This window comes from Clytia hemisphaerica, unplaced genomic scaffold, assembly GCF_902728285.1.
Source record: "Clytia hemisphaerica strain Z4C2 unplaced genomic scaffold, Clytia hemisphaerica genome assembly, whole genome shotgun sequence".
In the NCBI taxonomy this organism is placed as follows: domain Eukaryota; kingdom Metazoa; phylum Cnidaria; class Hydrozoa; order Leptothecata; family Clytiidae; genus Clytia; species Clytia hemisphaerica.
The window spans coordinates 843,713-867,261 of NW_027103657.1; the positions used below are offsets into that span (position 1 = coordinate 843,713).

At 36.8% G+C, this 23,549-nt stretch overlaps 1 protein-coding gene across 5 annotated transcripts; it reads left to right on the plus strand.

The window, feature by feature from the left end:
- Nucleotides 1-1,490: 1,490 nt before the first annotated feature.
- Nucleotides 1,491-22,171, plus strand: LOC136803234 (uncharacterized). 5 transcript variants are annotated; one of them, XR_010846113.1, is made up of 11 exons: nt 1,491-2,072; nt 2,775-2,981; nt 5,633-5,727; nt 14,830-15,151; nt 15,787-16,017; nt 16,293-16,595; nt 16,904-17,041; nt 17,464-17,646; nt 18,931-19,138; nt 21,658-21,830; nt 22,120-22,171. XR_010846113.1 is itself a non-coding variant. In XM_067059958.1 (10 exons), exons 1-9 carry the CDS (start codon nt 1,955-1,957, stop codon nt 19,131-19,133), a joined length of 1,800 nt encoding a protein of 599 aa, XP_066916059.1. In that variant the 5' UTR covers nt 1,491-1,954; the 3' UTR covers nt 19,134-19,138; nt 21,527-21,645. The 5 variants fall into 5 exon arrangements, 1 of the variants encoding a protein (XP_066916059.1); XR_010846114.1 differs by having other exon boundaries at nt 1,493-2,072; nt 5,636-5,727; XM_067059958.1 differs by lacking the exons at nt 21,658-21,830; nt 22,120-22,171 and adding an exon at nt 21,527-21,645.
- The last annotated feature ends 1,378 nt before the right edge of the window (nt 22,172-23,549 follow it).

A 23,549-nucleotide genomic window follows, 5' to 3' on the forward strand; every position in this document is an offset into this window, starting at 1 on the left:
CATCCTCAGTTATCAGGTCACTTTGTTGTTATTTTGATTTAGATTTGGTATGCTATCCACAAGTAAGTAAGTCTGCGACCGCAGTCGGAGGCGACCCGAAGGCTCCTCTTTCGCTAGCTATCTACCCGAAGGTAGGGGCGCCACTCTTTCTCCCTGGATTTCTCCACTTACCCTTGATCCTTCTCTTAGTTGCTGAGCATCAAGCAGAGAGGCATCAAGTACCATTTTGGGAATCTTTGGTATGACCCGGCTGGGGTTGAACCCACAACCTTGCGAACCGTAGCCGGATGCTCTACCACTGTACTACGGTCGGAATGGATGTGAAGAATTCAATTCAAAAGATATCAAAAGAAAAGGTGAGTATTTTACTTTACCTTAGTCAACGTCTTTAGAACTTGTTGTTTATTTTTTCCTTCAAAAATACGTAATATTACGCAAAAAAGAAGGTTGGTCGGTCGGTGAAAAAATAGTAGAATTTCACCTAAAAAATCATCTGAAAAGGCAGCCAAAACAATTAGATCTTGACAAAAATAAAGAATAAAAAATGAAAAGACACAAAAAGGTCGAATTCATGAATCAAATGAAAAATTGAACATAAAATTCTCAAAACCTTGAAAAAACTACCAAAATTTGGTAGTCTGTAAAGCAAAAAAAATAGAAATGTTCTACCAAATCATTTTTACTTTTATTTCGATTTTTGGAATTTCAGGGTCAACGGACCCGTAAAACAATTATTCGAATTGGTCTCGCCTTAATTACAATTATTACACTTTACACACGTTTTTATGTTATCCCCATCCTCGTTAATTCCCCCTCATGAAACGGTTGAACCATTGACCTCAAAGCCCCGAAGGGGCTGGATCCGAAACTCATGGATGGGAAATAAAGTCACCTATTTTCCCATCCAGAACACGTGACCTCTGTGTTTTTCAAACAAAATTTCTAAATGCGGGGCAACGTATAAATTAATCGTAATGACAAAGAAAAAAGAGGGAGAGCTTAGAATACAATTTTGTGAACACGCACATAAAACTTTCTACTCATAGTTGTGTTTCGACTCGATACTTTAATTAGGGACACCCTGTATACAAAACTATCTTGTCTTTCATTTTTCTTTAACCTTTTCTAACAAAGCAATCAAAATCTTTTTTAATGATTTTATTAATAATCACTAAATTCTATAAATTTCTGACAAAATGAATGTAGTCTTTTTGAGGGTTAAGATGTTTTACGACGGACACTTAAAACAAAACAATTTTTACTCCCATTGGGATTTCGATCGAAATCTTTATTCCTGCTGTGAGTAAATGTCACACCCCACCGGGGCTGTGAGATAGGGTTGTTAGAATCTAATTGTCTGAAATTTTTTTAAAGTTTCGTGGGGATAATTGAAAACAGTGTATGTAGAATTTTGATTGACAATTTCTAAGAATATATAACTATGATTAAAGATTTTGTTAAATAAGAGTGATATCATTTGCTTATTCATCAATTTTAATTCACAAGCTTTTCATATTGATATGGATGTGGAGCAAGATTGGTCAGAAAGAGGAAAAGAAAAACATTTTTGGCTTATATCAGCATAATATAACAATAGTGTCCTGATATGAAATATGTGTCTGATATGGAACGGGAACACTTATGTAAAAATAAAACCTTTAACCTTCATACTGTTTACATTGTATTGACGCACGTAGTAGCAATTCGAGACTTTGGGGCACTTGAAAAATGTCACTTTTGTATATTCCAAACTCGCCAAAACAAAATACATTTAACTTAGAAATTTTCCTCTTTTACTTCAGAGGGAGTTATCACTTTTTGTACGATTTACGATTTCATACGATTCCAAAAAGATACAAAACACGAAGGAATGCGGTAGAAATCTACTTTTTCATTGATAGATATTGAAGAAAGACTTCGTACATTCTTATATTTTGAAGATTTTTTGGTTAATATGGAAAAGCTTTCTTGGCTTTTCGTTGTTTGTTTTGGTTTACTTTCGCTTTACAATTTCCTACAAGTTCAAGAATTGCGGGAAAGCCGTTTACAAGATTCAAGTGAGATATCAAAAGGTATGTTATGAGGGTGTACGTTGATTTGCTTAGATTAGCTCATAATAAGTTAAAAGCCTGAAAAGCTTGAGAGAGAAACTTCAACCTTTCTCAAGCAAGATTTTTCTTTGTTTTTACGCGGTATATTTTTAGAAATTTGTAACTTAGAAATGGTATTTTGTGTAAAAACCATGGGATATAAGTGCGGCCTCGTTCGCTTCGAGGCTTTAAACTATATAGCTATAAGTTATAAGATTTCGTTAGAGGTCCTTTTGCTTGAAAAATTAAAATTGGCTCAAAGTGGCTCCACACAATGATGGTGAGTACATCAATATAAACTCTGAAAAGTTATTCATTCGACCAAATCTGGTAAAAAGAGCTTTCTTTTTGAAAATCTTGAAGAGAAAATATAGTTGAACCTTCAATAATTTTGAACAAATAAGGCCCCAAATAAGGTCTAAAGACCTTGTAAACTTATAGCTATATAGTTCAAAACTTCGAAGCAAATGAGACCACTTATTTCTCATGGTTTTACACAAAAAACCAAATTGAAAGTTAAATCCATATCAAATTTCGAGAAATATACCGCGTAAAAGAAAATAAAAATCTTAAGGCATCATTCTTGCTTGAGGTTGAAGTTTCTCTCTAGCTTTTCAGGCTTTAAACTCATTATGAGCGTCGTTAAGTGATCCTACACTACAATCTACTCATTTTATTCGATAGAGGATGGAAAACAACGGCACCGCAGAGATCTAGAGGAAAATGAGGAAGAAGATATTTGGCGTTTCATTTTCAATAGAGAGAAGTTTACGAAATTAATTCGGAGGATATCAAACGAAACATACCAAGACGAGATTATTCGATCGTTGGCAAAATTTGTTCCGACTGAACGACTTTGTAAAGATTTTGTGGCGAATTGTCGATCGAAGGGTAAGCAATTATTATTAAGTTTTATTTTAAACTAAGTTGATATCGTTTCGTTTGCTTACTCATCAATTTTAAAATTAGAAGCTTTTTTCACGTGGCAGTGACACGGATGAGGAGTAATATTCTTTAGAAAGGAGGAGAGAAAAACATTTTTTGTTTATTCAGCACGGGAAATCGAACTCAATATAACAATAGAAACACCAGTCTGATATAAAACTAGACTAGGGACTACTTTTGACTTAACTTTGCTTTTTGATAATTTTTTATGACGGTGAGTCCAGTAAAGTATTAATCGCGCCATCCAGTCTATAAAATAAAGCTTTAAGTGGACACCGGGCTAATATGAAACGGGAACACTTCTTATGGAAAACTAAAACCTTTTAAGCCTGATAACGGTGGATTGTTTTTATCCTCAATCTTTTTAAGAAAGGCACTATTTTCGAAAGCCCGCTTTTAAAATATACTCGACTCTCGAATAAGTTGTTTTGCCGTTGTTAACAAAAATACCAAATAAACAGGCTCTGATTGGCTGAAAACTGTTCACTTAAGAACACTTACCCAATCAGGACGTTTGTTTACTTTACATCTTTTTCATGCACATTACACTCAAAACAGAGAGTCTTGGCTTTACCAACATGTTTTTGTACTCGTATTTTGATTGGTTTAGAAATCTCGAGGAGAGAGAGAGAGAGACTAAACCTACCCAGAAATAAGGGCGTAGGCCACATGCCTAAAGCATGAGGATCACAGCGCATAAAATAAATTTCAAAAAACTAATAAAACACTATGCTATTCGGAAAATAAAATAGTATTGTCTTAGTAAAAAGAAATACACTAGTCAAGTAATTATCATCAAGGATCAATTTTCACAGAGTGAATCAAATTTCTCCATTCTAATTTATTCAAAGCCAAATCATGCCAAACATTAGTATCAATGCCAGATTTTTTCAAACATTTAAATAGAGATCGACCATATGTGTATCTCGGAGCACCACGAGGACGTTTAGAACGGACCCAGCACGACAACATTTTCCGTGGAAGGCGATTCCAAGGCATGCGCATTACATGCCCAGCCCATCTGAGCTGTTGACGACAAATGTAGGTGTCTATCGATTCCATAGAAAGTTTATCGAGAAGATCAGATGTACGTTTACGATCGAGTAAAGTAACACGACAAATACTTCTTACACACCGATGGTGAAATGCTCTCAATTTATAAAGAAGCTTTTCCGTCAAGCTCCAACACTCAACACCATACAATAAGATGGGTAGAATAAATGCTTGATAAACTTTTGCTTTGACACTAAGCTTTATCTTAGTGCGGGAAAATAATGAACTTTTCATCATACCAAATGCATTACACGCTTTCTGTATTCTACGATCAACATCAAGATCATCTGAGGAATCGGAACTTATGACGCTACCAAGATAAATAAACTCTCGCTCAACAGGAATAAATCTGTCACCAAAAACTATATTCGATAGGTCAGCTTGATCAAAGGTTGCAGGATCGTCATACATACATGGTGGTTTCGAGCAGAAAAGAACGACAGATTTCGAATCAGGTGGCCCCGAATGGATCTCCATTCCAAAACAGTCGAAATGGGTCATACAGAGCGGTATACCAACACTAGCGTCTTCTCTTGAGTCGAAAACGAGGGCTGTGTCGTCGGCATACTCAGAGTCCTGAAATTCATACTCCTCGCCGTATGCACGGTAGCTCCGACCGGTCATTTTGGCATCCTGTTTTGATCTAAAAATGCACAATGGTAGGCTGGTGGTTGCTCTCCAGGTGATCATTACAGCTGCAAGAAAAAACGTGAACAGTATGGGGCCGAGAATATCCCCTTGCTTCACGCCAATGGTACATGACATTACATGCGTGACTTCGTCTACGGTGAATTTAACGGTGAAGTTTTCATGTAAGGATTTAAGAAGACTGGTTAATTTAGGTGGAACTCCAAATTTCTCTAAGATAAGCCATAGTAACTGCCTGGGTACGCGATCGAAAGCCTTGACTAGGTCAAGAAAAAATACCCAGGATTCTTTTCCGTGTTCTCGTCGTTTGCGAAGGGCTGTTTTAACTGTAAAAATGGCATCAATGCAGCCTCGATCAGGTCTAAACCCACATTGCGGTTCTTGGTCAAGATTTTCTTCGATTGGTAATAGGCGAGAATGTAAAATGATTGCAATTATCTTGTAAGCAGTCTCAAGTAACATGATCCCACGAGAAATCCCACGAAATCTCGAGGACGCAATTATTTTATGTATAATGACTTTTGGGAATTCTTTTCCTCACGCCTAAAGAAGACAAATGATGTTTCAGAGAAAAGACGATGGGTAACATGCAAAGCCCTCAAATGAATGACCTGTCTGGTCATTAAAATACAAAGTTAAATCAAAACAAAAATGGTAGAGTAGAGCTGCGAACGGAGCTGTGTAGTTTATTTATTTTGAAATTTTGATGCTTTGATTGGTCAGTCATTTGATGGCTATGCAAGTTTCCCTCCACTGATGCAAGTTACCCGACTTCACGGTATGTACTTGTTATCTCTCGCCAACAGTTTAACAAAAAAGAATCAGAGAGAGATTCTCTTGCAATTTCAACGATTGAATAAATTTTTAAGCAGGGTGATCAAATATTTTCGTTTCAGCAGAATGCCAGGAAAAAGATTACACCATCAAAACAGAACACAGTAAATCTAGCCTGGAATCTGAGAAAAAAAGGAAATGTCTTCGAGGCCCTCCAGTAAGTTCCATTTTGACTCCATTTCAAATTGACTCCCATCTCCCAGTCGCAGTATTAAAATCTAATCTAAAAATCAGTCTATTTGGAAGGGCGCTTCTTTGAAGTAAGTGCTGTGAAAGATGGTTATGAGAGGGTCAGAAGCAGCCAACGAGCCCATTTCCCCGAAATATCTGTTTCCCTTTTCCAGAAGAGAGCTTTTTTTGAAAAATGGGGAAACAGATCCGATTTTCTAGGATAGAGCTTTTCCTTAAAACTAACTGTTTCCCCGCTCCAGCTGATGACGTCATCAGAGAGAAACAGATCAATATTTCTAGGAGATGACGTAATAAATTGATGATATTGCATTGGAAACAGATTGAACTTTATGGGGGAAACAGATATCAATAACAAAAAGAAAGGGAAACAGATGAAAATTTCCAGGAGAGGGGAACAGATATCCTATTTGGGAAAACAGATCAAAATTTTCATTCTGAAAATTGTGGAAACAGATCAAATTTTCTAGGAAAGATACTTTGAGATTAAAAATTTAGGTTTTGCGGAGAAACAGATCTTCATTTCTAGGAATAAGATTTTTGAAATATTCGGCCAACAGATCAAATTTTCCAGGAAGGCTATGTCTGGGAAACAGATATTTAAAAAAAGGTCCTCGTTGGATGCTTTCGGAGGGTGTAGAGGCAGGCAGGCTGGACACAGATTAAGGGTCGGTTTGGAACACGCACACAATTGAAGTTGATTGATGTATTGTGTTGACAGAGTTCAAACTAAAAAGTACAAAATGAAAATGATAAATATTTTGAACTAAAATGACAAATCCTTGACTAAATGACAAAATATCCTACCAGTGGATACCCCTTAAAACCCACAATAAAAAGTGGTACCCTCTATCTCATTGTTTAGTTGGAGTGTAAGGCTGAAACTTTTTGTGTTGAAAGTACGTTGTCTATGATTGTCTTCCCTAGCAGTGATGTTTTGTAGAAAACAGTTTTCAGTTTTTCACGAGGAAGTGAAAAAGTGCAGTCTTAGCTATTTACCCCTTAAAACCTACAAAATGGTTTTTCTCGAATAACTTTTTACAAAAAAGTTCTTTTGACCTCAAATTTTGAACAGTGATTCACTGTAAAGTTACTAATGTTATGAATATACCATTAGTACCTAAATGATCTCAAAAATATGTGTTAAAATCAAAATACCCCTTAAAACCTACAAAAATAAGGCTAAAAACCACAAAGTCCGACCCTTGCTAACGGGATACTCAAGCTGATGGATACAAATTTGGTGTTGCTTCGTGATTCAATGGTTCAAAGACTTGCTAGAAATTCATTCCCACAACAATATTTTCATTTTTAAGGATTTCATGCCCATAATGCAATTGTGTGTGGTTTTTTCGTCAAAAACGGCTACGAAAGGCCAAAACCTTCATTCGCTTCATTTTTGACCTATGGTTCTAGTGTTTTTCTAAATCTACATCAAATTTGTGACATTTTGGTATGCAACATGACCAGGTTTTGAGAAAGTCGATTTTCAGATTTTATTGATCATCACCATAAAAGTGCTTTAAAGTAGAATTTTAAGGGCCTGTCATTTTCGTTGGGGTCTATTCACGAAGATGAAAATGATTTTTTCATACCTACCATAAGTATAGGTATCTAAAAAGTATAGGTTTTATGACCTTAAATTCAATTGTGTAATTTCTAGGTCCAAAAAACCTGATTTTTTGAAGGGATTTTTGATAAAATTTTGAATAACTTCGAATTTTAAGATACTTTAGCATCTTTAAAATCCTTAAAATTTGGTATTTTATGAAAGAACATTTATAAGAGGTTGTAAAAAAGTGAAACATACCACATAAAATTAAATCTGGTAGTTATGAAAGCCAAAAATGCAACATTGTGGGTTTTAAGGGGTATGTGGTTTTAAGGGGTATCCACTGGTAGATATCCTCAAAATGCTCGTGATAAACCTCTAAAATCTCTCAAAAATGTGAACAAATCATAGAGACAAAATGACAAGAAAACATGACTGAAATGAGCTAATTCCAAAGGAAATTTTAGGTAAATTCTATAATTGAAAATTGTACTGAAAATCCTATGGTTATCCTAACTTAAAGAGAGGCACTGAGAACCAAAGTCCTAGACAAACCACAGAAAAACAAAAGAACCAAAACTCACCGGCTGGCCTATGAGTTGTGCTGTGAAATGCCATGCCAATAATTCAGTGAAAATTGATGAATTATAGCTTGAAATTCATTGACTTAAATTCCAAATTTGTAAATTAAAATAGTGACTTTTTCTCTGACTTCCCTCAACATACATCCTTCTACAAAGGTGTTCTGTCAGAAATGTGAAAATCAGAAAACGTGAAAACTCTCTGATCAAAATTGAAACAATTAAAAATGCGAAAAAGATAATTGCTTTATGCTAATTATAAGAAAATATGTTTTCTCTAAGAAATATGATATTTTTATAAGATCAAAGTTCATTAACACAAAAGTAAAATGATTTTGTCCATTTTATAAGCACAAACATTACACTCCCCCCAATGGGAAAATCATTTTGAACAAGCCAAATCAACATACAATGCCATTTGACCAAGTTGAGTCATTACGTCAGACTCGTCAACGTGATGAATAATAACCAAACCACGAACTGCTCGTTTGGTTTCACGAAATACGTTCTCTGTCACGTTTTTGTATCGTATGGTGGCTTTACGTGCAACACCGTCGGTACTGTATTCAAGATTAGTAACTTGACCATACGTATAATCCTTTGATATTGCTGAATCAGTTTTCGTAAAGATGACAATATCTCCAATGTTGATGCTCTCTGTTTGGTACCATTTTTGTTGCTTCATCAATTTTGGAACGTGGGTAATAAGCCAAATCTCGAACCAAGACTGATAGATCTGCTCATTTGCTTGTAAGATTTTTGATGGATTATCGGTGTATATCACGTTTCCTTCAGGACTTCTATCATTGTTTCTTCCTAGTAACAATCTATTTGGAGTTATCAAGTCCATGCATTCGAAATCACCAACGATGTTACCAAGGGCGAGTGGTAGGTTATTGATCGTATTTGCCATTGTCGCAGATAACGTTTCCCACTGTAGGAGAGACAATTTTTCCTTGTGAGCGATCTTCTCGATAGATGCATTGATTTCACGTATCTTCCTTTCCACTTTCCCATGCATATAGTGTCCCTGCACAGGACAGACTTGAAATTCGACTTTGTGAAGCTTCATCAGGTTTGATTGGACATCTCGAAGGTTGAGGTTCATCTCTTTGCATGCTTTAACCAACTGACTCCCTTCATCACAAAGGAGCTTTTTTGGAAATCCTCTGTCACATGCAAATCTTGTGAATGCCATGATGAATGATGTTGCTGAATAGTCATCCATTGTTTTGATGCTGACTGCCGAAGTTGAACAACAACACAAAACTACAAGCCAGATTTTGATAGTCTTCCTTTTGTTTTGTGGTTGATAAGCCAGGTAAGGTCCTGATAGGTCGATTTGTGAGTAAAAGAAAGCTGGTGCTATGGTGAGATTATATGGTGGAACTGGTCCCATTGCAATTTCGACTGTACGTTTCATCAGGTATCTGCACCGTTGACATGAATCACGAACTTGCTTGACGAGACTTCTGCCATCAATGATGTACACTTTCTGTAGAACAAATCGATGAGTTGTTTCAACACCAGAATGACGTGCAGTAGGGTGGTTCCAGTGAATGTCCATGACAATGCTGTATGATACAGGAGAGTACCTATCTAAAACAGGCACACAGAAGGTTGATGAGCTCAAGTCTTTCATGACTTTGGTGAATCTTCCCACGATTGAGATGCTTTGATCAGGAAGTATACGACCAGAATACTTGAGTGTTCCATTTTGTTCTCTTGCGATGTTTTCGTACTTCGATTTGTTGGTGAACTTCTTGATTTCAGATGTTCCTTTCTGAAAATAGTACGGCTCTGCTGATGATAACTCCTCTTCAGATAATTCCCCATTAAGCTTTGGTTTTGCTTTGCGAAGATTGTTGCAGTAGCGTAAGATGTATGCCATGATTCGGATGACTTGATGGAATGAATGGTGATTTGGATCCAAGATGTAGGAAGAGAACTCGTATCTCTTCTTTATTTCGTCACTGTTGAGACTGACGTGCACTTCAATGTTCTTGCAGATTTGGGTTTCCTTATTGACTTCGGATAACTCTTTGTTGGACAATGTGATTTCTTCAACACGCTTTGCTGGGAATTGACTCTTTTCTTGTTTCATCCAATCGAAGCCATTGATCCAGAATGATTCTTGACTGACATCATTCAAAGTTGCTCTTTTCCTGGTTCCTATATCTGCAATCATGTCACTGGATTTTACGTGCAACCAGTCATCTTTGCTTGTGAATCGATTGATCTCAATGACACGACTTCTGACCCATTGTCTGAGCACTTTTTGATCGTTGGTTATCCAATACAGGGATATTTGGCTGTCTGTAAACTTTGTTGCTGATTTGAAGTATCGTTTGAGCGATCGTTGAACAACTTCTCCAGTGTGGGTAGCCATTAGAGATGGATAAAGTTCAGCACGTGGTAATGTCATGTCTTTTGGTACGAGTTTGGTTCTTGAAAATGATAACTGGCAGGAATAATGACCATTCTTGCGGAGAAATCGAACGTATATGCATACACAGATCAATGTTTTACTTGCATCTCCGAAATCCAACGTTTCAATGTCAAGCGATACAGCATCGATAGGCACGATGGCACGTTTGAATTTGATGTTTCCAAGTTCTTGCATCATCTCGAAATGTGATATCCAAATTGGTCGTAGGCTATCTGGTATGGTATCTTCCCAAGTCAATTGAAGATTGGATAACTCTCGTAGATCGAGTTTCATAGCAGCGATAAGTGGTGATAGCTTGCCAGTAATGTCGAAAACTTCAGCCACCTTTGATGCACAGTGGCGACGTGTGAGTACTTCTGGGATGATATTGGTTGCAGCTGAACATTTCTTTCCTCTTCTCTTTGGTGAGAAGTTCAGTTCTGAGATTGAGATCGAAACTTCATCAGACTTTGAGTACCATTTCATACCACCGACTGCCACTGATACTCCATCGTCAGTAAGGTGTGATGGTGGATCTGCACCTGATAGGATGATTCCTTTCAGCTTGAAGCCTCCTTTGGATGTGATAACTTCTAGCTGGTCTGCTCGTTTGCATGCTTACTCTGTGTTGATGTCGCCAGAAATACAGTCGTCGACGTACACATCCTCCTGAAGAATTCGATTGGCAGCTGGATATTGATCTTTGAAGGTTTCGGAAACTTGACGCAATCCACGTTCAGCCTGGTTACCGCTGGAACGTATTCCGTAGATCAGTGTCTTGATTATTTCCTCTCTGGGAATCATTGATGGATCGAGTTCATCTTACCATATGTAGCGTTGCAACGTCCAATGCGTTGGGTCGAGCTTAACAGTGTTGTACATTTTACTGACGTCACTGTGTAAACCAATTTCATGGATGGACCATCTGATCATCATCTCCTGAAGTTTGTTCAAATTGTTTGTTCCCTTGGCTAGCAAATCGTTGAGACTGAATCCTGATTGGGTTGGTTGTGACGCATCAAAAACAATGCGACATGGAGTGCTGAGTGATGATAACTTCCACACTGCTCGCCAGGGTATGAAGTTTTGGACGGTACTGGATTTGAGCATCTGTTGTTGGTCAGCTGGTAGATTATGAACATAATCAACAAAACCAAGATCTTGAAGTTTCTTCTCTGACGCAATGATGTCATGCTTGTCTTGTTGATTCTCGATTTTGTTTAACTTCTTAATTTGCTGCTGGTACACTTTCATAGCAATGTCCTTGTTTGGGCTGAGTCTGATGCTTGGATCCTGAAGCAAGGGTAAGGTTGCTGTCACAGTGTTGGTATTGAGGTCGAGTTTGACTGATTCATTGATCAGCTCCTGCTCTGCTTCCTCCCTGATGCTGATATCTTGTTGATGGTCGGAACTTTTGTAGGTCGAGCAGGATCTGCACTTGATGCATCTATATGTAATCTCTGATCCTGTTGATTCTGAGAGCTCGAAACGCTTGTCTTTGCTGAGTAAGGATAGCATCTTCACATCTGGGTCGACTTGGACTCCTCCTCTTGCGATGAGGTATTGGTGATTGAAGAAACTCAACATCTGGTTATGACTGAAGAATGATTGGTGTATCTTTGTGAAGATGTGATGTGGGCCTCCGATCACTCCACGTCCTCCATCGGCGTTTTTGAATGCGGATTGATAGATACCAAGTCCGGATGGTAGCTGGTAAATGAGCTTGGGATGATAACGTAAATACTTGACACCCAACATCAGGTGAGTGTCTCCTCCAACGACGTGAGCTGGTTTAGGAAGTGTGACATCTGATATGCCACTTGAGCTGAATGATTGCTGAATATCCTCCATGACTTGATCCAATGGGTAATGAGGAAATGTTGCTGTGATCGACTTGATACAGATGCCGGAAACCAAGGCTTGATCTCCGTCACACAATGGTAGTTGTAAACTGTAGGTACCAAGTGTTGATAAGGTTGTTGATTCACCAACACCACCAATTTTGATCGGTGTGGATGATATCTTGGTTGCATGGTTACCAAGTTTGGCGATCACACGTTGATTCGTTGGTCATTGACGAGGATTGTTTGAAGTAGGTAGATTCCTCTCTCATTGACAGAATCTTCCTTGGGTGATGTCTTGTGGTTCGATAGGAATGATGCATGGAAGGCGATGCAAATCTCCTTGGCATGGGTTGGAAGTTGGTTATTCTTCATACAACGCTGCTTGAATTTCTCCAACAGATCTTGGTTGTCTTGAGTGGATTTGTGTTCCTCGCATACTAGCACATGCTTTCGAACTTGGTTCCCCTGATGTGATGGATGTGAGCAAGTGAAGTGGCGTTGACACTGACCAATCTTGTGACGTCCTGATGAGGCATCTGCTCCGGGATATAAACATTGATAGCAATATCCTTTCTTCTTGAGTAGTGCAAGTCTGTTTGCTGGTGTCAGCTCGGCGAATGCTTTGCATGTGAAGTACTGAAGTAATCGAGAATGTCCTGGTCCATTTGTGGAGACGTGATCATCTGATCCATCAGGGGTGTTGCAGATTGAACACAACAATTCTTTTGAGTCTGCTGAATATCCCCCATGTCTGGGACCGTTCTTGTCCTTCTGTGGTGGATCAGTCTTCTTCTTCTGAGGGTTGTTGGTGTGAATCACTAGTTTCTGTTGTTGAAGTCGTTGTTCTTTCTCCAAGAATTTGATGAAGCGAAGCCAGGTGGTTTTGGGTGAAAGGACTTCGTCAGAGATCGATGATAACCAACGGGTTAAACGACTATCTCCAATCAGGTTGTAGATACGATTCAGGCCATCTCCATGAAATAAAGACTCCTCAAGATGGTGTTCCTCTGCTAGTCGCATCAGTTCTTTGATGATGTTGATAATTGATGTTGTAGCTAGGATGAGTTTTTCGGGGTCCTTGATACGATACAGTGGGTCTTTATCACTCAGCATTTGGAGTTTCTTTGTGAGAAGACATCTGGTATCTCCATAGGCTGCTTTGAGGGCTGTCCATATCTCGTCTATGTCTGGGATGTTTTTGACTAATGACAGAGCTGGTCCTCGAAGGAAATTGTTTTTGAGAAGGTCTGGTAGCAGCTTTGTTGGTGTTGTCTGCAGATGGATTTTGTTGAATGTCGATTGAAAGGTGTAAATGTCGGTCTCTGAAGCATAACCAGCAAATTTTTCCAACTTGATGTTCAATTTTGATTCATCAAACGAACGTTGTTTGTAGATGTCTCTCTCATCGACTTCAGTTTTCAAAAGTTTCAGGTAATCAGAGAAACTCTTGGTCAGTTCTGTATAGCTTTTTCCAACTTTAGTAATATCAGTGACTAAAGTCTTGTCAGTAACATGAGTTTGTAATAATTGTTCGTATTTGTTAGAAACCTCTTTTATCTCAGTGTTCATATTAGAGGAATCCTTTTCCATTTGAACGAGCTGAACGTCGGTTTTTGTATCGAGTTCAACAGTAAGCTTGCAATTGATCTCCTCGATTTTGCGTTTGAGATCGGCCACGGTGAATTTCATGGCGGTTATTTTGGCGTCATCATCTTGGTTAGCACGTTTGATACGAAGTTGTTCGAGTTTGAAATTCCACTCTTTCGCTTCCTTGAAATAGGCTTTAATTGAGTTTAGGGTGGTCGTTAATAGTGCAACAAATTTCTCATCATGAATTTCACTATCCATCAGATGTTTACGGTGTTGTCGAAGAGTGTTGCGATGTTCAACCAATTCGTTGACGGCGATGTCAACATCTTTGGTCGCACAGGAATGGACGGGTGTTTCGTCTATGATGTCATTGACATGTTCAATTGTCAATTCGATTTGAGATTGAGCTTCCATCGTTGAGTGATGTTGTTTGATTGATTGATTCGGTTCAGACGGCTTTGAAGGCTGGTCTGAGTTGATCCGAGTTGAGGGTGAGGATGATTGATCCTGTTGATGTGCTTGAAATTCATTGACTTAAATTCCAAATTTGTAAATTAAAATAGTGACTTTTTCTCTGACTTCCCTCAACATACATCCTTCTACAAAGGTGTTCTGTCAGAAATGTGAAAATCAGAAAACGTGAAAACTCTCTGATCAAAATTGAAACAATTAAAAATGCGAAAAAGATAATTGCTTTATGCTAATTATAAGAAAATATGTTTTCTCTAAGAAATATGATATTTTTATAAGATCAAAGTTCATTAACACAAAGTTAAAATGATTTTGTCCATTTTATAAGCACAAACATTACAGAGGGTGCTGATTAAACCTTTCAGCCCGAACCATTTACAAGTTTTCTCTCTACGCTTACCTAACTCCGACGCTCACTTACCTCCCAAAGCGACATCGATTCAACCCGACTGTGTAGTAGTCTACTTATAAAATCAAGAAAACCCTCCCTTTCGGATATATACTGAACATTTATCTCATAGAAACAAAATCTTTTTAACTATAACTACAAAGATTCTGATTTTTAAGTGACCTTTTTCAATTGAATATTGACATTTATTTTTAGGGACCACCAGGACCTCAGGGACCTCGTGGACCAGGTCTAGAGTCACCAAAACTTGTTTCAAATTCCTTGAATCATGGATTAGTTAATATCACTAAATCAAAGACTTTCGAGTGTGTTTTTTACGGGAATCCAATACCAGAAGTCTCTTGGGAGAGTTCTGCAAAGGATTTTGAAATATCTTCTGTTCCCAACAAAGAGAAATCCAAAATCAAGACTCAGTTGATCGTCTACAATACAAGTTGGTCTGACCAAGGTCCTGTCAAATGTTCAGCTAGAAGTATCCTTGGTGAAGCTTCACATTCTGGGGATCTTACCGTGTTGTGTAAGTCTCTTGTATTATTTTACTTCCTATTCTCTCTTCCTGCGCGAATGCAATGCTAAAGCTGAGCTACAGTCCAACCTCTAATTTGCAGACACTATTAAAGAGGTAAAAAAGTGTCCACTTTTTACATACTAGCCGTCTTTTAGTGTTTTTTAGTGGTTAATTTGAATTTTTACTGTAATAGAACTATAACATAAGAGATATTGTGGATGCGTTAGAATTTAGTAAGCCAAACATAGGCGTAGCGAGATACCCCGCATAACTTATGAGGGAGTGCAGACGGGTTTATGACATATTCATTATCTTTTGATAAAACAACGACAATAATTACAGTGTCTTAAACCGCTACGCCTATGCCAATAGTTAGTCAAGAAAATTTCATGTAAAATATCTTATTCTATTTTGTCGAGTTGTAGCAAGTTCTGAGGCTGATTTTCGTAACTATAGATTCATTCAAGGAGCGCCCTACCACCACTACGAACTAACTTCCCAGTTCTCCTCAAATGACATAGGTTGACCAGCACGAAGGTTCGTTCACTTGCCAAGTGCCGCTGCATTTGCCTATGTGGCAACCAAGGTTAATGACCACTATACTACAGCGCCATTTTCATTTATATGTATCTTTCTTTTACCAGCTAAACCAATCATTCAAAATCAAAAGACTTTGGTCTTTGTGCCGCAGGGGATCAAATTTAGATTCCCTTCTTGTGAAGTTCGTTCAAACCCACCAGCCAAAATCACATGGAAACGTATATTTTGGTCGATGCCTGCAGGACGTTTTGAAGTTCAAGCAAACACTTTGACGATTGGAAATGTTCAATTTTCTGATGAAGGGTTTTATGCTTGCGAGGCTGAGAACTTCTTAGGTAGGTCAATTAGTGATCCCAGCTGGCACACAACGTTTGTCTAACGTTCATAACGTCCATATAACCACTTGTTTCTATGACAACGAAATAAAGCATGCTTTAATTTTCCAGTGTGACCCCCTCTCATAGGCCGTTATTAGGGTGTATTCTGTTTTCTGTTAGAGAGACTACACTATATTTTATCATGTTGAATCAAGACACACATTCAGGGTCGTTATTAGGGGCGTCATCATGGCGTTCTAAATTCGCCTTTGGCGTCATCTGTTTTCTTTTAGGCAAAGATAAAAACACGTTGCAACTCAAAGTGAAAGCTTTTGAAATGCAAAAAACATCTGTCTCAAGCATTAACATATATCCTAGTGAGATTGCCAACATCAGTTGTTCGGCTCTTGGAAATGCTGTCAAAATGGACGGGAAAATCGCAAAGGCAGGAGCTGCAGTGGACTATAAGGTAGATCGTTCGGCAGACAATAACACGATTACTGTGACTGCAAGTGTCAAAGAGAAGGGGACCTACGTATGCTCAATTTCCAATGCAGAAGAAACGCTTGAAGTCGCTGTCTTAGTAAACTATGTCGGTAAGTTTGATTCGTATCTTAAATATTGTCAGACTCAAAATTCTTAAATATTGTGATTGAGTTTATATAAAAGCCTCACAAAACTGCGAAAAAAATTGAATATTAGTGAATCACACATTAGTGAATCTGGAAAACCAGACTTAAAATGATGTCCAACGCCAGAAGTTTTTGAGACCTCAAATTCAAACCCAGTGAAATTTTTCTTTTTTCATAGCCAAATTTCAAAACGGGTCACTGAGACAGGGATGTGGTAGTACCACTCCAAATTTGGACACTGTGCCAATTGATATACAAATTATCTGTTATAGAGTTCGGTGCATGGAGCAGCTGGTCAAAATGTAATTGTGATGAAAGCACAACGAAAACAAGAAGTAGAAATTGCCAGAATGAATCTCCAATGAGAAAGTGTCGTGTTCCGAAAAAGGAAACAACCAGTTGCGCTTGCAGTAAGCGAGTTGAAGTAGTTGACACTCAACCTGAGACGACTTAGAATCTTTAAAAATATAGGAGAGTCCTTTTAGCAACGCTTTTTTTTAATTTTCTAAAATAATGTCTCCAGCATTAACTTTTCAGTTCACAGTTCACCTACTCTCTCGTATAAACTTAGTTTAAAACACATTTTTAATGTGTTAAAATTTTTGTATTTATGTACTCATGAAAAGATAATTACTTTGTAATAAATCTCCGGGAGGGGTGGTACTTAGGCAAATGGAGAGCACAAAATCTTTTTCCTCGATTTTAGACCCTGAAATTTCCGATTCCGGGATAAATTAGCTTTGTGCTTATCTATACTACTGCATGAGTATATTAGAAACTGTGTCGAAAATACTTTACGATTTTATTTCATGTTTCTTTTTCGTCAAAACAGCATGCAAAACTGGTTGGAAAAAGAAATCAAACCGTTGTTATGCAGAAATCAAAGCTAGAAATACATGGAACTTCGCAGAGCTATTTTGCCAAAGCAAAGGTGGACATCTTGTAAGCATATCAAATAGTACAGAGAAGGATAACGTCTACCTTACTTATCGTGGTACGCCAAATGTCTGGATAGGTATGTATTTCATCATCCGTATTGAAATCAGAGGGTAGGACTAATGTAGAAACCGCCCTAGAGGCGTGTCCATGTATCGTGGGTTCCATACATTGAAAATAGAATTTACGAAGCAATGGGCTTTTCCAGAAAAAAACCGTACACCCCCTGTTGAGGAGGTCCAACCTTTTGTATGAGCTACCCCTGGAATTCCAACTTAAGATATTGTACCCCCCTTGGAATTCCAAGAAACTTAGGGGTCAAAACCCTCTAGAATTCCGAATTTTTATGAGGTTTTTAAACAATACCCCATGGAATTCCGCTTATTTTTAATGGATTTTTGTAAACCCCTATGGAATTCCGCAACATTTCAAACCTTACCCCCTAGGAACGGAAGTTGACCTCCTCAACAGGGGGTGTACGGTTTTTTTCTGGGAAAGCCCAATTCGCTCAGATATTTTCTTATAGCATACATATATATTCCATCTGTAAGGAACCATAAGTTCATCAAATTATATAAAGATTACGGAAAGCGTTTTGGTCAGCCTAAGGGCTCTAATCATAGTGAACTTTTAATATTTGCCACGTACAAACTATAAATTTCTACTTGATGTAGCACATCAAAAGACTTTGACATGTTATACATTTTATATTAGGCCAATTATCCTCGAGTCTGAAAATTTAAGAATTGCAATGAAAAAAAATTGATGAAGAAGAGTATTTCAACTTTGAAGAGCTAATTTCTGTGAAAGTAATATTTTGAAAAGTCTTTTGCGGTAGATGGTGTATCTTTTGCCGCACTAAAAATATATTTTCTGAAAATTTTTCTAAAAGCTTATTTGTCTCAAAATCTTGAAAATAGTGTTTTTTTGACCGATTTTTCATCCCAATTTTTGATTGAAAAATAGCCATAACTTTTGATGCATTAATTTAGAAAAGTTTTCCACAGTTTTTAATTTAAAACAGTTCAATTCTTTGCGGACAGTTTGGAAAAACTGGGAATTACCCATTAAAACTTAGCACTTTTTATAAAAGAAGGTATAAATGCAACATATTATTAACGTCTTTTTAAAGTTCATAGCGTCATTTTTGAAATTAAATTCTTAATTACTCTTAAGGGATTTGATTAAAAATTGATTTATAAAGGCAATTCTTTGTTAAAAGTGTTAGAGAACCTAAGACATAGCTTTTATGTCCAAATACTAAAATCAATTTTTCGACTATAGTTCGAATTATACAGAAATACAAGGTTCAAAATACAGAGATTAATTAGACTTAATTATTTTTCAAAATTTTACGTTTAAGGTTTATCTTTTGAAACCGAATGGCAATGGAGTGATGGAAGCAAGGTTGTTTATTATCATAATCTTCAAAAGTCGAGATCTGGTAGTGGTAGAAAGAAATGTGTTTCATTCAAGGATGGTGGAAGCTCGTGGGCTCTCCAAAATTGTGATCAAAGATTTATCTTTGTTTGTGAAGCATCAATGCAAGACAATCTTCCTATATAGCGCTTGTATATCATTTTCATTTGATCTTCTTTGTGTTTTCTACATATTAAGCTATAATGTTTTTGTTTTCGCAAGATGATTTTTAATTACACAGTTTTTTTGTTATTAGAATGTCTTAATTTTAGCTGAACCTGGATGTGCTTATCTTTTGACAACTTTTGAGCGTAAAAATATTTTATTGACGTTCTTGAAAAAATTTACTTAATATACATTTTTACCTTGGGTTGTAAGATTTGACCCTCAAGCTAAACAAATCTGCTGCTCAAATTTGAAGTTTGAAAGTAAGCTTGACGCAACGTTTGGGTACAGAATACAATAAAAACCACTTGAATTACTAAATAAATATTTCAATGTTTACCAATGGATTGAATCCTGGAAAGCGGAAAGTAAAAGCCATGAAATACAAAATTCGATCAACTCCAATTGTTTTTGAAGTTACAACAATTCTGGTCCAGATGTTGGTTAAAAACAAAATTTATATACTCTCGGGTACCTAATAGTTAGCTAATTAATTTTTCAAAAATTTTCCACCCAGGACATTCTTTTCAACCCCCCCCCCCCGCTTATTGATTTTTGGGAAAAATCTTTTTTGAAAGTTCCCTTTTTTGCCCTAATTCTTCTGTATCAGCCTCCTTTTTCGAAAATTTTTCACCCAGGACATTTTTATTCCAACCCCCCCCCGCTTATTAAGTTTCGAGATTTTATCCAATCCCCCCGCTCATTCCAAACCCCCCGGCTATTACACCCGAGAGTAATGAAATTTTCTCAGATTTCATCAAATTATCTTGATTTTTTTATTAGCAAAACAAGAAATATACTAAATCCCTAAACTGGAACTATAACTCTAAGGGCCTCCTCCTCCTGCTTGGTAACACCGTAAGAAGCTAGAATTATAATGCACGTTTTTTTTATAAGAACATAAGGCTTCGATAGCCAAAATGTGAAGAACAAGTTAAGAATATTTTAAGGCCTTGTCGGCTCTAAAATACCTGTTTTCTTAGGAAAATGCACAAAAATATCCACAAAATGGCGAAAATAAGAACATGTTAAGAACAAGAAATTTTTAAGTTTTGTGGTTAAGAACATTTTAGCTTTAAATCTGAAAAAGTTAAGAACATCCGAAGGCTTCAAAAATTTTGGGTGTTCTCATAAAAAGAAACGTGTACCTTAAGTGTATTGATTTTGTCGTGTACTTAATTTAGTGGTCGGCCAAAATGCGATGGTACTTACTTTCGCGGTTGGCAGAATTTATATAATTTTGTTGGGATTTAAATTGATAGATGGGGAAATTTCAAGAACTTAGAAATAAAAAGTACTTATTGGTGGCCTAACATAAACTTAGAATCGTCATAACTTTTGATTGAGTTATCGAAACTGGACGGAATTTCCTAAGCAGCTTCCTCAATATAAAATGCCCCTATTCATTCACATTATACCAGGTTCAACACGCCATTTAAATCAATCTGAATCAATTGACTATTCTTTTCAAGTGATTACTAGACAGCTAACCGTGCCCCGGGGGAGGCACTTAGGCAAAATTGGGTACGGGGACGTGCCGCTTGTCAGGGTTCCTTTTTTAGGCTCTGAAGATATCTGACAGGTTCCCAAATTTATTAATTTTCAAGATGTGTATCTGACAGGGTTGATTTTTTATTATTTTGGACAATTTTCAGGGTGGAAAACAGAAAATCTTTCAAATTTTCGTCTACTTTTATTTTCAGGGCGAAAATGGGAAAATTTTAAATTTTTCGTTCTGACAGGGTCCCAATTTTGCCAAAAATTCATATCTGACATGGTTCGGTTTTCAAACTCCAGCGGCACGTCCCTGTCGGCCGTCAAGGTCAATGCACCACCCCCTCCCCCCCCCGGGAACCGTGCACACTCAACTATAAACGTTTGTGGGCTACATCAAGTAGAAATTTATATTTTTTACATGGCAAATATTAAAAATTCACTATGGTCAGAGCCCTTAAAATGACATCTCCTTAAAAATATGAATTTTTGAGGGAAAACATCTTGAATTATGAATCCAAGTTTTCAATATGACCACTTAAATGTCACAAAGATATGACATGCAAATCAATGAACTCCCAAAAGTGTCGTGAAGAGTTGTTTATCGTTTCATTCCATGTTTCAAAAATTTCATGATATTTCAAAATTATTTTTTACTACGCGATAGTGACTCTTGAAAGTGTTTTTGGTTGGCAAGATTTTCTCATTCAAAAATAAAATACAGTAGTGTTTCGCTTATTCGAAGTTCTATCATTCGAATCTTTCTATAATTCGAACTCATTCCCTGTCCCCGTCAAGGAGAAACCCTCTTGATATACTTTCTATAATTCGAATCTCTTTGTAATTTGAACAAATTAGATTCCCGTTCGAGTTCGAATAAGCGAGATTCAACTGTGGAAGAAAATGTATAAGTGGGCCAGCTTACTAACTGTTCTATTGGATCTTCAATCGTTGGCTTTCGCTGCTCACTACCTGAGCATCCTCAAACAAAATGGCGTCGTTCTTCTCTCAGAAGACTCGCAAAGCATTGACGCTAGATCACAAATCGAATGCATTTTGAAATGTCGCACAAAATTCAATAAGAAGAATGGGTTCTACACTGAGGATAATTTATGCTTTTGTTCAAATGGGAATTTTGAGGCATCTTCTGATGATGGTAGTCAAACTGGAACAGCATACTACGAGGTAAATTGTTATATTGTAAACAAAAAATAGTTTTTCTTTTCCTCTTTCTGATCATAGTCAGTAATTAAAATTGATGAGCAAGCAAACGATATCACTCTTAATTAAAAACAAAACCTTTAACTTTGAAATGGAAATAAATTTCATCAACACAAGCGGTTCAATATTTGGAGTCATTACGCTTCTTAAACTTTTAGTATAACTATAATTCAAAACTTTCTAACAACTTGTAAGACGGACATACGAAACGACAATATTAAAGGCGTTTTTTATTTTTTTTATGCGTTTGTAGGTGAAGAAGCACAAAGTTATTCCTTTCGCACAAGATTTTGAAGTGAAAGAAGGTATGTAATTCACATTCAAAAATTTAAACCTTATCGGCCAAAACTTAGTCGACCTTAATTATTACTCGGCCGTAATTTTAGTCACCTTGTCAAAATTTAGTCACTATAAGAGCCGACTAATAATTAAGTTTTGGCCATTTCTAAATTTTTAGTCGGCCCTAATTTTAGTCACCAAACCAAAATTTAGTCACTTAGGGCCTGACATTATATAGTTGCAAAATAATTTGTGCAGCTTTTCTAAAGGCTTGGGGACACGAGAACATGGTTTCATTTTTTGTTTCATGAGACAAAAAAGTGTAAAAAATGAGGGAAATACACGCAAGATACACTGATTTTGTCCTAAAGACAAAAGTGCAGATTTCACATTTATTGGTAAAAAGAAAAATGGGGTGGAGACACGAGAAAGCGTTTCAGGTTGGTGGGATGGCTCATGCTGCATTGCACCAACGCAAAAAAACTTCTCGTTTCCCCAAGCCTCAAAACATTGACCTTTTTAGCAGTTTCAGCCTCAAATTCCACCTAAATTTTCAGATAGAGGGTACCTCTATGTATATGTTTTTTTCCCTAGCAGTGATGTTTTGTAAAAACCAGTTTTCAGTTTTTCACGAGGAAGGGAATCAACATAAAAGGGGTTGCGGAACAACCGTTCCGTTTTCGCAAAGCGAAGAAATTTCGACACTAACAAATTATTTTTATAAGTCAAACTTTTATTGATAATGTTTTCCAACTCAACTCTTTCTTTTTTATAAGAATTTTATATTATTATTATTATTAACTTTTTATTTTCTGTTGGTAACAAAATAGCTTCATATAAATACAAAACTAATAAAAACCAACACTAGTAAAAACTATTTAAAAATAAATAAAGTAATAAAAAATTAAAAAGTCAATGGAGATTATGCACAAATTTTGCAGGTACAATTTTCACCCGACCAGCTTTGGAGTTTAATTTTGAAAAGTTTAGGAGAATCGGCAGCTTTGATTTCAGAAGGCTTTTTTATAAGAACAATACGAGGCTCAAAAATTAAATACGCCGGGTTTTGAGCAATTCAAAAACAATTTCAGGCTCAAAGTGCAAAAAAGGACAGCCATACCTTTAAAAAATTTACTGGTTCTTATAAAAAATAGTGCAAGTGACAAAAAAGAACACACATGTTTCTTGTGCAATGGCTGAATGACCAACAACAAAGATATTACATTAGGCTTTAGGCTGGTAGTTTATCTGAATAAATTGAAAGACTTTTATCCCATCTTTTTGTGAGTTTTTGAAACAATTACTTAGCTCTCTATAAAACTTTTACAAAGACAAATTTATCAACAATTCAAAAATTATATTATACATTTCCCTTCAAAATTTAAAGAAAATAGTGCGTAGTTT